The sequence below is a fragment of the Anser brachyrhynchus genome, assembly GCF_964034855.1.
Source record: "Anser brachyrhynchus genome assembly, chromosome: 8".
NCBI classification, from domain to species: Eukaryota; Metazoa; Chordata; class Aves; order Anseriformes; family Anatidae; genus Anser; species Anser brachyrhynchus.
Genome location: NC_137702.1, coordinates 23,431,902 through 23,448,712, shown reverse-complemented (window position 1 = coordinate 23,448,712; position 16,811 = coordinate 23,431,902). Strand labels below are relative to the sequence as shown.

Below are 16,811 nucleotides of genomic sequence, written 5' to 3'. Positions count from 1 at the left end.
GATGCACCCCATTGACGCTCCCTAATGGGTATCTTGGAAAAAGTAAGCAGAGCACCATCCAGGAAAAGGCTTCTGATTTCACTCCGGGCATTGTCCTCTATACAGTGCTGTTTGAACACCTTTCCCCCAGAGCTGGGAAATAATTATATTAACTGCAAGTAATATTTGCAGATTAAAATAAGCGATAAGACATAGCCAAAAAAAACCCCACAAGAACAGAGAATTCGATCAGAAGAAGACAAGTCTAGGAACACAGACTGCAGATCAAACTCTTTAGATAGCAAATAACATCCCAGAAATAAACCACAGGTCTGAAAGCAACACAGAGGCTGCCCAGCTGGATGCGAATTTGCAGCAGGGAAAGCACACAGGGTCCATGGGTCTGAGCTTACACATAGCACCAGGCTAACTGGGAAGATACAGACAGTCCCACAACTCACGTTACAAGTTTATATTCAGCTTCAGAGGGGTTCAGGAAGGAGCTGCAATAACTGCCAGACAGCAAAAGTGTATGTTCACCTTGGTTCATTCAAGAACAGAGTGTTATGGACAGATAGCACATAAATCCGTAAAGAGAGATGAGACTTCCATCAGTGGAGGGCTCTTATCTCACAGAAAAAGCCTTTCCAGAGCCACTAACTGGAAGCCAAAGCTGAAGGAGATAGCATTTATAACAACAAAAAAGGATTACTTTTTTTGACTGAATAGTGGAGTGGATGCTTGGGAAAAACTGCCTCCAGACATAACAGTATCTTCACCCACTGAAGCCTTCGAGGGGTGCAGAAAACACCAGAACTCACCCATCACTGCCAGGAGATCTCTGCCACTGAGCAAAGGGCCCGCCAGCCCTGCACTGCCCTGACTCCTGAGATAGGCAGTGCTCAGGTTTAACAGCCCACGTCGGTGATAATTGCCAGCCCTGAGGATCCTGCACAGCCCCTTTGGGCTTCCAGTAAGGTAGGAGGGCAGTGGAAGGCTCACGGATTGGAGCCCAGCTGCCGTTCCTGCCCCAGCATCACGCAGCATCCCACAAGTTGCGTGACCTTGTGGTGAGCGCTGACATCTTAGTGTTGTTTCTTTATTACATGTTTTTAACAGCTCCATTTTCCCAGGGGAAGGTGATGCTTTTCATTTCCTCAACGGTCACTCTTTGCTAGAAGCATGAGGCACGTGTAAAGATGTGGCCTTGTTGCCCACAGCCCACTAGGGAGACATTCATGTTCACAGAAGAGCAGATTTCAAAACCCATCTCTGAAAGCTCTGGCCTGGCATTGCCACATTAAGGCCCTCTTCCAGCAAGCAAGAGGTTTTGTTGTTCTCTTGTTCATTAAACACATGCAAACTACACCGTGACCCCAACAAGTGGGCAGCAGCCCTGGGTTCGGCAGGAGAGGTACAGGGCTCTGCAGGGCCCTTCTGTCTGGGACCTGAGGCAGGAGAGAATCAAGCAGGGGAAAAAGACAAAGCAGCTGAGAAGAGAATTGAAAGCAGAGTAAGATTTCGTTTCTTTTGATTGCATCTGTAATAAAAGAAAGGAAATGAAGTACAGAGGTTATGAGGTAATGGGATCAATTGCTTGAATATACAGGAAAGAAAAAAAGCAGGTTATTAAATAACGTACAATAACTTAGTCATGAGAGAAAATGGAACAAGCTGCTGTGGCCGCTCAGAGGTTGCGAGGAAGACCACAGCGAACACACAGATGTTGATTTCCCGTCAAAAACTGCATTCACAAACCCTTCACATGGGATCGACACTGCCTGACGTTGCCAGCGCATCAGCCAGCCTCAGCCCTGGAAAATGCCAGCTGGTTCTGCTGGCCTACGCGGCTGGGTCAGTATTTGACCATTTTACTCCTCCTTGGGAACAGCCATTCTCAGCCTATTAAAAAAATAAAATGAGATCTACCAGTCCTCACCAACTTCCACCTCAGCTCTGCATCACCGAGCAAATTCAGCACCCCCAGCATTTGTGCTGCCCGCAGCCATGTATGTCCCATCTCATTACACAGACACCTCCACACCCATGTCCCATGTCAGCCAAACTTCCAGAACACTGAGGGACCTGCAGCTGACATTTCTGAGATGTAATCTTGAGCTACAGGTAGTTTTCTGGGCTGTGTGTACAACCCTGAAATTTCAGCAGTAACCGTGTCAACTTATGGCTAATAAAAGAGATTCATTACTGCTTCAAGATATTTTCCTGAAAAGTCACAGACAGGGATTCTTGTTCTCGGTGACTTTGTAGAGGACCCAGCAGCTGGACATAGCCTCCAGCCACCAGATCTAACAAAGGAAAGAATACCCTCAGGGTGGCAAACATTTATTTTCCATTGCTAGCTCCAGAAGGCACAGAATTAACTTAATGTCCATTCCTCATCAAAAGCCCTACCTCCCATCTGTAACTTAGTAAGAGACTAACAAAAAGCAGCATGCTGAGACCATTTGCAGCTCCCAGGCCATAGAGCCAGTATGAGAAACAGCAGTAAAGCAGCAGAAAGCTCCTTGGCAGCTTTTTAAATTATCATTTTCAAATTGAGGAATACATGGGAAAGATTCCTGATTTTCACCATCCTTTCCTAAGCTAATGTTTTAGCTAAACAAGGCCTGGGAACATTAACTCTTCTCAAGCTGATACAAACCCCCGTAGTTTCTTAGCAGTACCTGATGCTGTTCGACACTCAGGGTTTCCGCAAGATGAGACACGCTGCTTGGTGGCTGCCTACCCACAGCAGTTTGTGGTCAGACCTCTACACTTTAATTGTTCCAAATGAAGTGGAACATGTTTGTACCAATTAAGTGAAGCTTGTTAAGCTGTTCCATCTCATCTCACATGGCAAGCTGGCAAAAGCAGAAGCCACCATAAAGGCACCTCATACTATAGTTCTCTTCCTACCAATACCACACAGCTAGCAGAGTTTGCATGGTTTAAAAATATTGGATTTCCACTGATGCTTAATGTATATAGCCTAAGAACCTGTTGGCAGATATGGCTAGTAATACATTTATACCGGGCATGTTTGTGACTATCCATCCTCTGATGGAAACATTTGCGGTGCAAAGAGATCAGAAAGCGCTCCAAGTGCTTCTGCGTGCAACAGATTTTGTAACAGGAAACAGCTCCCTTCCCTGTGACAGGCTTCTTAAGGTAATCCCCAGACCTGTTAGCTGAGTGTTGTGGTTTGTCTGAGGTTGCAGCAGAGCTCAGGTGGCTCCAACAGCTCCACAAAACCTCCCAGGGGCATCCTGGACAAGAGTCCACCAGCATCACATGCAGTACAGCTATGCCCTAGGAAGTTGAAAGATGAGACCCCTGCATTGTAACATCATCAACAGCTGCACTTCTCACTGTACTGGCTGCTGCCAAAGCCACCTACAGATTAATAACTTATTTACAGGGAGATGTACTTCAATGAAAAAAAATTCTCATGGCTATTCCAATACATTTGTTTGGTTTTTGAAGTTACGCATTATACTGAATAAGCTTGGCACAATCTGACTCAAAGCACTCTAGAAATCACAATGAAGACCAGGAAGTCATGCCTACTTAGTAACCAGTTGGTCAGGAAAAGGAGTTGTGTGTTTTTAAAGCAGGGCATCTGCTTTTATAACAGTTTAAAGGGTAGAAAAATCTTCCTCGGCCATAGGCTGCCCAGCAGCTGGACACTCATCTCTTCCCTGCACATCTGAAACCTCAGGAGCAGGAGGCAGACCGTCTCCTGTCAGGACAGCAACTGCAGCAGCCCAGAAGGAGAGGTCCTGCAACAGGCACCAGCACTCCAGGGGGAAACCTGAGAGAACACAGCACCCTTCCTGCCCCACCTGTGGAAAGAGGCAAGCAAGACAGGTGCTTGAGCAAGCTGTTAACCCCCAGAGGCTTGGCTCTTGCCAATGCTGTGATTGTTCCCAAGGAGTAGTAATGCAGTCCTCACCGCTTACTATGCAATCCTGATTTCTTGGTATTTTGCACCAAGAACTGCCCAACCTTCTGAAATACCACAAGACGGACAAGGCCCTCCTTTTAAGTACTCACAATGCCACAGGAATTTGTCAAGCTTTATAAGCCACCTTCAACTCTATATAGATTATGACCAATTTAGGAGAGTCTTGATTTCAAAGAATCAGGTTTTGAAAGCTAGTCAATGTGACACTAATAAGACCGAAATAGGAAGTAAAAAATGACTCAAGAGCCCACATGAAAGGGTTACATTAAGCAAATAAGAACTTGACTTTAGGAGTGTGCCTTTTTTAAAAAATAAAAAAGTGGTTACAAATAATTAAAAGCAGCAAGCAGAACAAGAGGAAGCTGTGGTTCAGTCTCCATCCTATTGCCAGAGGCAAAGACACCAGTTCACAACAGCACAAGCAGGTCAGTAGGTTCCTCAAATGCTTTTTCAGTGGTTGAAGCACGTAGTAGTTGACGGGAAAGTTTAGACCTGGACATAATTGAAATGTTTAGGTAACATGAGACTATCACAGAATTGAAGGGGTTGGAAGGGACCTCAAAAGATCATCGGGTCCACCCCCCCTGCCAAAGCAGGCTCCTTAGAGCAGGCTGCCCAGGTAGGCGTCCAGACGGGCCTTGAATATCTCCAGAGAGGGAGACCCCACAACCTCCCTGGGCAGCCTGTCCCAGTGCTCCGTTACCCTCACTGTGAAGTTCTTTCGCATGCTGGTGCGGAACTTCCTGTGCTCTATCTTGTGGCCATTATGGCAATATGGAGTCAATCGTTGATTGACATGCACCAGATCCTATGACAGATGACTCTGCTGTTAGCAGCAATGTCTCTTGTCAATCTCCACTGACTCAGCACCAAAAAAAAATAGGCTTTTTTTTTTTTTTAAAAAAAGTGCCCAACAAGCTCTGCGTCTACAGTGTCCAGAGGCAGCGTTTCTTAGGAACAATAAGGAACTTTCAGGACAGTGAATCTACACAGCTAATGACATTATGAATTTTTTAATACTGATTTTGGGGAACACTTTCAGAAGAGTGAATACTATGAGGTCTTCCCAAGACAGTTTTGAAACATGGGAGCCCGAGTGAGAATTATTTCTGACCCTATGTTAGCTACCACTTATAGTAACTGCCATATCTCCAGTGCGAATTGCAAGCCACGTGGCCTCAAACCATATGCCTGAAACAGAGCTCTGCTCTATTTTGGATGTATATTATTCCCATAACATGTGCCCTATATGTTCATTACATGACAAGCTTTATTGGTGATATTCTTTTTCCCACTGAATGCAGCAACTTCTTAGATCTCTAAGCCCTGCCCAACTTTAGGACGGATTGCAGGGAATAAAGGACTGTTTAAGAGTGACTTAGTTTCACACCTGAGATTGTTGACTTGGAAACTTGAACATATACTTGGAAATTAAACACTCACAGCCTACTCAAACTTACCAGCACCTGAGGTATAAATAAAACAGATCCCATCAGCAAGAGAACATCAGAAAAAAGTGGCATTTCAGTTCAAGGCTAAGTATCACCTTCCAAAAAGATGAGGATAAGTACATAAAATGTTTTTAAAAACAAATTCTTGCATGAGGAAGCACAGCAAAGTGCTGCTAATTCCTAAATTATAATTTCCATGTAATCTTCATGGATAGCTCCCCAGTGCAGTGAGGTAATTCAGTCTAGGGAAAAGAAATGGAAAAAAGGACAAAAGAGTTGTCCATTCCAATAAAACAAAAAAAAAGATGAAGAAGGTTTCCAGCTCTCTGTGTAACACCACAGTTCCAGAAAAGCTCAAGATTCACAAAGCCTTCAAGTAGCTGTTTCCATGAAACGTAACATGCCCCAGAGCTATACGCTCCCACCATATAGTTGATAAATATACATGACCATCACTGGTTTAACACTTTTTCCCCCTCATCTAATGCTTACAGGCAAGCAGTAACCAACGATAAATAAAAACCCCTACCAGAGACACATTTGACACCAGCATATTGCATCATGACTCATTTGGCCTCATTCTATACCTATCAGCATACTTGAGGTCTCTCATGGGAAGATAATTAAATGGGCTTTTCTAAGAATTCAGAAGCGTCCAACTTCAGCCTATTCTTACTGGTGAGAATTCTTACTGATGAGAAGTGCTCAGTAACAGCCAGGGCAGTAAAGGAAAGCAGACTTCCTACAAATGACGCGTCAAAAAGAAGGAAGGTAATTTAAAACAAAAAACCCACACCAGGAAAAACCACACCCCCCAAAAGCAGCCCCCATCCTGCACCAAACCCCACATTCAATTTGTTTTTAACTTCATCACAGGGAGTGCTATGATTCAAGAGACAGTCAAGAGAAATTAGCACTGGGAAAGTCTCATTTGAGGAGAAGTAGGGGCTGGACATCAAGCGAGCTTGGCACTGGGCTGCACACAGCACTGCTGTGCTTGCTACAAATAAGTTGTCCTGGTTCCATATGGAAATGTAAAGACTAGTCCTTCTCAGAGGTAAAATTATGCTACAAGTTTGATCATCAAAGGAAAAGTACCCACTAAAGACAAAGTGTTCAGATTTATTTGGAAATTCACAGTTTCTAATGGCACTACAGCTCTGTAGTTACATACTCTTGTTCCACAACATCGTATGCTGCACTCAGGTGGTATGTATTTTCCTCATTCAGGTTTGAAACCCTTTTGAATTCATGTTCAACAAGTCTGATTCATGTGCTCTGACTGGCTAATTGTGCAGATCAAATCCAAAAGTACATCACCCGAAAGTATTCATAAACTAACAAGAAAGCAGCAAAAAAAACAAAGGCTTTAAATAAGTCACATTACATACAATACCCAGGAAAGGCATTAGATCTGTTAAAAAGGGTACCACTAAAAGTGCTCAATAAGTTAACTTATTTTTTACAACATGAACCTGTAACATTTGTCAAAAGGAGTAACCTTTTGTTCCACTCACTCAGATACATACAGCATTTTACCAATCACACACTCTATAGTATCCAAATATACAGTCACAGTCAAAATAAAAAACACTTGGATATGAAAATACCAACCATACAAACACTGCACATTTGTTAGCCAATACAAAAGCAAACGTCATGGAAATACCCACTTTGAACCAACCTGATGGGGTAGACTTCGAGGCTTTGCAAACTCAACGCATCCAGAACTGGCTTGGAAAACTCTGCCAGCTGCACCAACTCACCCTCACGTTCTTCAGCTGAGCTTTCCCCTAAACTCTTCGCACAGAAACAGCGAGCGCTCCCCATTCATCTCTCCTGGAGAACTACAGCAGTCAGTTTAGGTAACAAACGCATTCGTCAGCGTAAGATCCCAGCGTACACCAGAAATGCTAAAGAGCAACTGTCATTCATTCAGTACTTCTGACTACAGCTCTGATTTGTAACGGAAGGTGGAGATAAATCTAACTACTAACCCTAGTGAGACACTTTTCTCAACTGAGTTTGCAAAACCAGGATCTAGTCAGGCAAGTCCACCTATTAGTATTTTTACAGTATCCAGTCCACATTACTGAGTCCAGCTGAAGGCCAACACATGTCCCTTTACAGCACTGTAGTGTTGCATCTTCAAAAAAAGCTAGAGAAATTACAAAATAAATCAAATGACAAACAATTGTATCTCCCCTCTTCCAGTGGCATTATAAATAGACAAAAGGCACATAAATATGGGAAGGTGCAAGAAATAGGAACAAAGCTGAAGGAAGAGGATTAGGCTTTTATCCCTATTCCACCCAACAAACTGGGTTTCAAAAAATCTCCGCCCCAGGAACTGTGAAAAAACCTTTATAAAATGAACCCTGCCCTCCCTCCCCCCAAGCTGTTCTCATAGGAAATTATCAGCCTTGTAAAGCTGCAGCTTATAGCCAAGATTGACACAATCCCATCTATTTAAAAAGGCAGAAACCAAATTTCTGAATACTTTCCAATTAGTTGAGCTCTTCGTCTCCCACCATCCTCCCACAGAATACCACAGACTGTTCTCAAATGAACAAACACTCTCCTGTTTGAGAAGTTCAGCTAGTTTTAGATGTGTCCAGAAACTGCTGTGACACCAAGTGCTCCCACTGTTATCTCTTTGTTTCCTTTGATTATGTCATGCAGGCTTGGCATTGACCCTGACTTAGTCTGTATTAGAGTTTTTATGAGCTTCCCTTGGTCTGAAACTTTAGACCGTCTTCGCTTTATAGCCCTCTTCTCAGTTTTTGTCTTTTGGGTTTGTCCATTGCACAGACTCGTACAAGCTGAAATGCCACAAAAGTAAGACTCCTCAGATTGCGATGATGTTTCTGAGCTTCCTTCAGATGGAGGACCTTTATATGAAGAGTGATAAACTTCCCCAATGTTAGAGAAGTCCCTCTGGTTTGTAAACGGCTTCCTTCCTTTTATTTCCCCATTGGCTACAGGATGCAGAGGCTCTGCCGTCGGCTTGATAGTCTCTATCTTTTCACTTTTGTATTTGCAACGCTTTTTCTGAAACCACAAGTAAAAAGAGAAACAGTCAGCTTCTGACAGGCAAGCAGAGCATAAAACCCAACCCCAGGAGCCAGGAGAGCAGCCGAGACACACACCACCTGCCGGCAGGAATGTGTCAGCCTCGGCCTGCCTCTGCAGCTACTGTACCTTCTTCTCTGGGGAGAACTTGAGGGGTTCTACGATGTACAGGTCCTCTGGATCCACTGTAAGAAAGGGTACAAGAGTTTACTGACGCTGCCAGCTCCAGAACAAAGCAATTTTCAACACGAGCACATAGAAAGTGAAGTTGACACTAAGAAATTCCCGTCTGCTGTCACGGCAGCTGGCAGTGACAGACACGGAAACTCCTGACCTTCTGACAGGTTGGGCCATAGGAGCGGTGCACAGAACACCCCTTAGGGAAAAGGGACAGGTGGTTGGCAGAAGTGGGCCTCCCAAAAATACACCGTTAACAATATAAGTGTTTAATGTGCAGCTAGAAGCACTGATAGATATTCAGACTGACATAAGACCCGTCTGATGTTCCTCCATTGGTGCTTTGTAAATCTTTCTTCCAAGCCTAAGCAGCAGAAGACTGAAAAAGAGCAATTCTTAAAAAAAAAAAAAAATAGTCTAAGCCCTAGCTCATCTTTACTGCAATGTTCCCAAATCAAGTCAAATTTCCAGTTTTTTGCGCAGTACAAAAAACTGTGAAGAAAATGCTGAGTCTAGAAGCACAGCATCAACTGCAATAATCAGTAGTTACTATGACCTACACCACTTCTGTTTTTGCACGATGATGATGGCCTAAGAAATCAAAATTCATTTGTCCTCAGTCTAATGTGAATACTCAAACGACCAGATCATTCAATCCTCTTAGCCGAACCAAGACAAATGGTCTATCAGCTACAGTAAGAAAATTTCAATTTGGATCCCTAAATATCTGCCAAGTTTCAAGATTGGCCATTAGGACATCCAAATAGGGCATTCAGGCTGTGTCTGGCATTACAAAATACCACTTGGTATAAACTTCCTAGCTTTGTAGACTTGAGTACCTGCATCAATTGCTACAACTAACAAGAAGGCCATCATTTATACCTCTACAAGTGTTTATCCTAGATTTAATATTTTAGCTTTATTTAGCACAGTTCTGGGAGCATCTGGTAACATTTATGAACCACCTCATATAAAGAATGTGTAAGTGAACTGCTACAATCCAGTGTACTTCAACATTAACCTATGATTTCCATTTTCATACACGTGCAATAAGACACACATTGTATAGTGTCAAGAGTAACACTAGAGATTAGCTGTATTATATATGTGAATAATACCTTCTTTACCAGATAGCTGAAAAGACTGCGATCTGACCAGTGGAAGAGAAGTTCTTCTTTTCAAATTCGTATCATCATAGGAGGAAAAACATCTAAGAAACAAAACCCAACAAATTTTATGCATGTTTTTCTCAAGACAATGCATTTTTCCATTGAAGAGCATCCTTGGCAGAAGGACAGAATCAGCATTTGCCCAGGTGCCCTAAGAAATCTGGCAAACAGACATAGTAGTAACTATCTTTGTACTAAGCTATCAAGGCACGTTAAGTTCAGTAGCTCCAAAATGCCCCTATGAGACCACTACTACAGTAACTGCTTGATGCCCCAGTCCCAGAAGATTTAGGGAACATCAATAAAAGCTGCAAGAACAATTAAGTTTCAAGTGCAAATACATTACCTTTTGGGGCTAGGGTAGTGATTACTTTTGGGAATTTTTGAGAAATAATCTTCACAGAACTGAGACGTGCTTCTGCACCGCTGCACACAAACCACCAAGCCCAGAATGACACAGAGAACCAGCGAAATCACAAGGTAGGTTTGCCGATCAGAAACCTGAAAGAATTTGATATAGTTGTTAAAGACTAATGAATAATGAAGTGATACTGTTACACTCTGCTTTCAACACCAGAACTTTAAAAGAACACGACTGTTAAAGTCACCTTTTTGTTTTCCCTCTTATCTCTAATGTTTAAACTGGAATAGTTTTTCCAGAGGTTTGATTTAGTATGTTGGCCATATGGCATTCAAGGACTAACAGCTAAAGACCACTAGCTGATAATGCAGGACAAGATTCCGCTGACTGCAGCACCATCATCGATCAAATTGCTCAGACTAGTTGACTCAGATGACTAGAACTGCGTTCAGGGAAAGTCATGTTCAAATTCCAGGATGCTTGTCTAACATAACCTGATCACCCACCGTCAAATCCTACTTAAAAGCACAGCACTCATTAACAGGAGCTTAGCCAACCAGGCATCGAGGGAGCCCTATTAAGTGTTAGGAAACAGCTCAAGACACGTTCTTGGCAACACACACAAAAAAGTCATGTTTACAAAACTGCTTGAAATCCCAGACTGGAGAATGTAAACATTTGAAAGAACATGTTCCTAGTATTGTTGCCAAGGTTCCCTTAATCTCCAAAGATCACAACAGCCAGAGAAGAAAAGAAAAGGGTGTTTTAGCCATGCTAGTCTCCCACTCAGTAGCAAAACGCACAGCCCCCCCCGACTCATCTGTTGTCACAGCCCAGTTCCAACAGTGTTCAGTACATTCTCACACACATCTCCTGTTGCAAGACTGTTAGTGTTCAAGCGGGCAGTCTAAGTGCTGGACACTGTAAAGCATCCCATTTTACTGAAGGTGGAGAACATAAAGCCATGCGATACAACTGGTTATGTAATACATCAAATGGCAGTAAAGTTCTTGAAGCATAGAATTTACCATTCCCCACTGCACGTTTCAAACATTGCGTGCAACAAATCCTATTACTGCCACTTTGAAGTCAGTGCTTAGTCTAATTAAAAACCGTTTTACAGAAAAGTATCAACTCCAAAGCACTACAGAAAGCTGGAATAACTGAGTATCTGAGCCTAAGTTCTTTCGTCACAAGATCAGATTACAATCACAGGACTAGTAGGGCTCTAGTAAAAAACTATTACATCAAGTCTGCTGTGCACAAGACAGCTCAAGCTATTCAGCTGTTCCTCCCCTCCCTTGGCCAACTGCTGAAGCAGGAACTGGAAGCAATAACTACTGACATCTTCCCAAATGAAAAGCTTCACTTAAAAACCCCAGGTCTCTTCAAATTGAGATATGTTTATGTATCTGTTTCCTTTGCTTGAGTTCTTGTGCCATATTACTGATTTATAATTACCTCACGTTTTAATTCCGCCACGGTTGTTGACAGATTGGAAACTAGCTGCGTCACGTTGGTGAGCTGAGCTTGTAACAGCTGGATTGCTTCTGTTTGCCGCTGATCCTGTATTAAGGAGAGTCATGCCCACGCTGTTTAGTTGTCAGGATTCTGCTACCACAGACTTTTACTTGCACAATATTAGCATTCTGTCTGACACAGCCAGGCATGATGTAGCCACGTGATCCATTTAGCACTCTTCTCAAACACAACTTTCACTTATCATTTGAAACTGTTTATGCAGCATTAGTCATATAAACACTTCAAAACATCAGCATTTTTACGTATAAAGGAATGTTTTGTTACATTATGGCTAGTGCATTTCATTGCAGTCATTACTATCTTTAATAAAGGCAGAAGAAGTAGCCAGCTCCATGCAGTGGCTATCAGGAAGCCAAGTACGGTCATGTCAAAAAACGTGTGATGGTGACAAGGCAAAGCTGAAATCTAAAGGCTGAAATATGGCTTCTGTTCTGGGCTCAGGTGGGCAGACACCCAGGAAGAGGAGCCCACGGCAGCCAGAAATAAGCCCTTTGCAGCTATCGTTTCCTGGAGAAAAGCCCTAACAAGATCCTTAATCTTATAAGAAATTGAGAAAGGTGAGAAGAGTGTAAGGGAGGTTAGCCAAGAAGAGCACCTCAGACTGACCAGCATTTGATAATATTTAAGACGTGCAAAAAAGAGCATGCGTGTGATCTCAAGGAATTTGTGATTTTCTTTGCTTTTGACAAATGAGCCTGGGATTATACTTCAGAAATTTTCAGTGTTTGGGATTAAGCTTGCTAAAACACATCCACAATTGCTTTTGTGATTATTCAGCACACAGTTAGTGCTATATTTGACAGCTACTCAGGAAAGCTAGGACAGTAGTTCAGGGAAAAAAACAACAAAAGCTTCTCCTTCAGCTCCCACGCCCTTTAATGACATTTCAGAGAAGGAACTAAAACTTCTGCTACATGTACCCCAACCCCTTTCAATTGCAAATTTGACATGCCATTACCACTCCCTCTCCCTTTCTGGAGGTTAGGTCTCTCTTCAGCAACATCAGAGTAATTGCCTCTCTGTATTTTAAATGAGAGCTGCAAAATCCAACCAAGCTTTCAAAAAAGGTTTTGAGTGCAGCTACAACCAAGAAACAAGGGTTGGAAGTGACATGGGTAACTTCCACTGACAAATACATTTAAGACTTTTAGCCATTAACAGCTGACAACTGACACACTGAAAAACAAATGGGAAAGGGCTTTATTTTAAAAGAGACTGGGAACGTGTCTGCAAAGTTTTATTACAGAGAAAATGGTTGGGAAGCAAGGAATGGACTTGCTTTTAAAAGGCAGACACACAGCTAAGAAAAACACCTTCAGTAGAAAAAAATCTGTACGCCCTAGCAACTTTCTTTAAAGTAGTCTTTCTTATTTAGGAAAACACGTAAGTACTTCAACAAGCCATACCTGCTCTTCTGCTATTCTTGAGGTGTTCTGAAGTTTTATTATTGTTTTATTGAAAGCCTTCTGCATTTCTTCCATTTGCTTTCGGTACCTAAAACAAAAACAGCATAAAGATTTGAAATGCTAGTTCATAAAACTCACCAGCACTAAACTTGTCTTCAGAACACACCACTATGCAAGGAGAAACCTCATTTGTCCAAAACAGCTTTATTTAAACTTCAACTGGTGTTCCTTTTCTAGTTTCAGACATAGAACAGGGACACTTCATTCTACTTTGTGTGGTTTTATTCTAAGTTTAAGGTCAAAGATAATTTCAACACCTTAGAACTGTGTGCTCATTTACTGGCATTCACTATGGAGTGGATTCACTCTGCAAAACACTCACTGCCAAGAGAGCACAACAGTAAATGTAACAGAGATCTTCCTGGGAACCAGTTCTTAAATAGGTACATTTCCCAGTTGTCCTATAGCTGAGGATCACCACAGATGAAACACTTTAACATGCGTCCCTCATACAAAGTTCTGGGTTCCCTCCCCATGCTCCCTTCTTCAACAAGAGTCATTGCACAGTAGTTTATGTGGAAGCAACCAACCGAGTAGCCCAGTGAAGAAGGCACTGAAGGTGTGTGTCACTCAATTTAACAGCAACAGGAGGATGTGCACTTTTGCTGAAGTGATTACAGAAAGGATAAGTGCTTGCAGCACTCTATCCTTAAAAAAAAAAAAAGCGCCAAAACATAGCAATTCAAAAATAAATCAACACAAAATAAATGCTGACTGTAGCTGAAAATACAGAAAGGGAACCCTAGCTAACCACACATGCCTAGGTCTCTGGTAGCTTCTCAGGATTAGGTACTTTTCCCTCAATTTTCCACAAAGCTCTTCCCACTGTATTACCTTCCATACATTCCTCTGCATATCTGTGTAATTCCTTTGCACAGTTGGCTAAAATCACGTCTATGTACAGTAGGCTTTTCCCATCCTTCCTCAGGCTTACCTCTGACTCAGTTCTTCTAAATAACGGCTGCTGAGAGACATGTTTACTTCCAAGGCTTTTATTCGATTGTTGAGGCGCATGAAGACGGACTCCTTTTGATTAGATCCATGAACAAGATTTCCATTAGCATAGCCTAGATCTGTTGAATTCTGCAACTCAGCATAGAAGTCTGTAGCTGTTCTCTGCGGTCCCCCAGAGACTGGAATTGACATAAAAGCTTCTTCAGTTGCCTGATCATCCTCCTTCGTTTCAGCAGATACAGAAGACTCAACAGGAGACAAAACAGGTTTCTGCACTTCTGGAGTGCTTTCCTTCCCTTCCCCAGCATCGCTGGCTAACATGCCCACTGTATGTTCAGGCTGCAGAACAGTCTCTGTAGGCTTTGAAATCATCGGAGTAGCAATAGTCTCTCGCGGGCTCATCTCCTTTACTTCAGTGAGCACACTGGTTTCAGAAACTACAGGGGTTTCTTCTGCAGCAGAGCTCTCAGTCTTCTCTGTTTCTGCACTCATCTCAGCTGTATCCACCGGGAGAGTCCCCCTTGGTGCCACCTGGCCCAAGTCTTCTTTAGCAGGCTCCAGCACCATCTCTGTTGTTGGCAATGGCTTAACTTCAGAGGTAACTTCGAGGAGGAGGGACTGAGAGACAGTTTGAGGATGGCTTGGTTCCAATTCAATAGCATCTGTGGTCTCATTACTGATCTCCTCATGGACCACACTGCTGAAGTCAACTGCAGCAGTAGATCCAGGCAGCCTCTCAACTCTGCTCTCTAATTGCTCAGGCAGAGGCTCATCTATTGACATATGCACAGATTCAGTCAGAACTGCCTGTGGCTGCTGAGCATGAGCAGAGTAATCTTGCTTATGTTTACCTTCAGTCTTACTACGCCGCCGATGGATGGCTGCTGTAACCGAACACCATTTAAACAGATATTCCGAGAAAGTGGAAATGCAACATGCTGTTCTCAAGTCAGAGCAATATTTGTCTGTCTCAAGTTCAAACCATGCCGATGCTTCTTCTTCCTGATCATCACTGGGCAGCAAGGTTACTGTTGACTGGCTTATATCTTCTTCGTACTCTTGTACTAGCTGAACAATTGGACTTTTTGTCAAATCCACATTTAATTGCTCTTTATCTATCTGTGGAATATCTGTAGTAATAAGTCTACAAGAAGAAAGTTAAAGACAGGATGTTACTTCAACAGGTTTACATGCTTACTCTGGAAGATTGCAAAAGTAGGGTATTTTAGAAAGTTCATGAAGTTTATTCCCATGACCAAAGGCCAGTTTGGATGCAGTCACAAATCATATAAGTTATTTTTCTCTACTATATTTCCATCCTGGTTTTCCACCAATTTATTTCAACCCTAGCTTCTGAAACAGCAAGACCTTCCCAATCAGGTATGTCCCGTTATCCTGAAAAGGGGTTGCCAGTTCAAATACCACTAATTTATTTATTTTTAATACACAGCAAACATTTTACTCTTCTACTTTAGCCTTCAAATGCAATAATCAAAATCTTCCAGCTGATCTTACTTGGTCTCTACTGAAACATAAAACCACTATATGCAGCACAAGTCATGTCTTAGTATCTATGAGCTAGAGTCTCAGCTTTAAGCAGCCAAATCAACTCTAAACCACTAATCACCTAAAAAAGGCACAGATTTCATACATACAACTCCCCTTCCCCACCCAATTCCATACCTTTGCATATATGCTTTCATTAAGGACAGCCTAGCAAAAAATATAAGCTTCAAAAACTTTTTTTTTTTTTTTTTTTTTTTTAAGTTCTAGCACTATAGCTTACATTCCTAATTAGCCTTCCTTGCAGGAGACAACCTGCAAAACCTCAAACAATATTAAGGCAGCAGCCATCCAAGAAATCTGCAAGAGCCACAAAGAACAAAATGCTCCTTTTACTTCTTCTAAACAAACTAATGCAAACTATTGAAAACATTAGTGATGCATTTGGACATTTTGTCAGGTGTTAAAACACGTAATGAAAGAGCTACAAATAGTAACTAAAGCAATAAATTTCCCTGGTTAGTAACTTCCCATACTTCTCCAAATACTTTCATTTTTACTTGTTTAAGGCAGTGTGCCGTATCAGAGCATTCTACTACCAAAGATTCCAGACTGGTACATGCTAGTCTCTGCTAGGGGAACGCTCAAAAATACACCAATTGCTTACTCTGGTGAAGGAACAGGAGTTGGTTCAGGCAGTCTTGGTGCAGCTGTTGAAGTTGCAGGGGCGGCAGTGACATTTTCAGATATGCTTTTGTTCCCTGTTGCAGGATGGAAGAAGAATTAGGACAAAGATTCAAGAACCATGTTTATTTTCCATGATTTTGGGGTGGGGTGTTAGATGTTAACTCCAACAAAGCAACAACTGCAGGTGTCATTAAAGTTCCAATTATTTGAAAATATTAACAACAGTTTAACTATCAGATGTTATGGACAGTCTCAAAATATTTCCAGGAAGGAGGAGTTAGACTCTACAACTAAAGCTGGATAACACAGAGTAAAGGTCTCATCAGAATACAGCTGAACAAACATATGGTATTTGTATCAGTTCTTCTTGGCAGATTCAACTTCTTCACTCCGTGGTTTGCAGTCAACAGGATAAGTATTTTACAGCACTGATGATGTGTGCCATAAAAGATGGTGAAGAAAAATCATTTCAATGCAGACCATCGA

At 42.2% G+C, this 16,811-nt stretch overlaps 1 protein-coding gene across 4 annotated transcripts in view; it reads right to left on the bottom strand.

Annotated features, from left to right (window-relative positions):
• Positions 1–6,496: 6,496 nt before the first annotated feature.
• The window catches only part of SUCO (SUN domain containing ossification factor), a 40,845-nt gene continuing 30,530 nt past the window's right edge, over positions 6,497–16,811 (bottom strand). For 3 of the 4 annotated variants that reach the window (XM_080601699.1, XM_080601701.1, XM_080601702.1), the window contains 8 exons: positions 16,306–16,399; positions 14,116–15,279; positions 13,122–13,209; positions 11,635–11,739; positions 10,159–10,313; positions 9,762–9,853; positions 8,596–8,651; positions 6,497–8,445 (listed from right to left, as the gene is read on the bottom strand). In XM_080601699.1, the coding sequence (XP_080457825.1) occupies positions 7,999–8,445; positions 8,596–8,651; positions 9,762–9,853; positions 10,159–10,313; positions 11,635–11,739; positions 13,122–13,209; positions 14,116–15,279; positions 16,306–16,399 (2,201 nt within the window). In that variant the 3' untranslated portion in view covers positions 6,497–7,998. The remainder of the gene's footprint in view (positions 8,446–8,595; positions 8,652–9,761; positions 9,854–10,158; positions 10,314–11,634; positions 11,740–13,121; positions 13,210–14,115; positions 15,280–16,305; positions 16,400–16,811) is intronic. The other variant, XM_080601700.1, reaches the window with a different exon arrangement.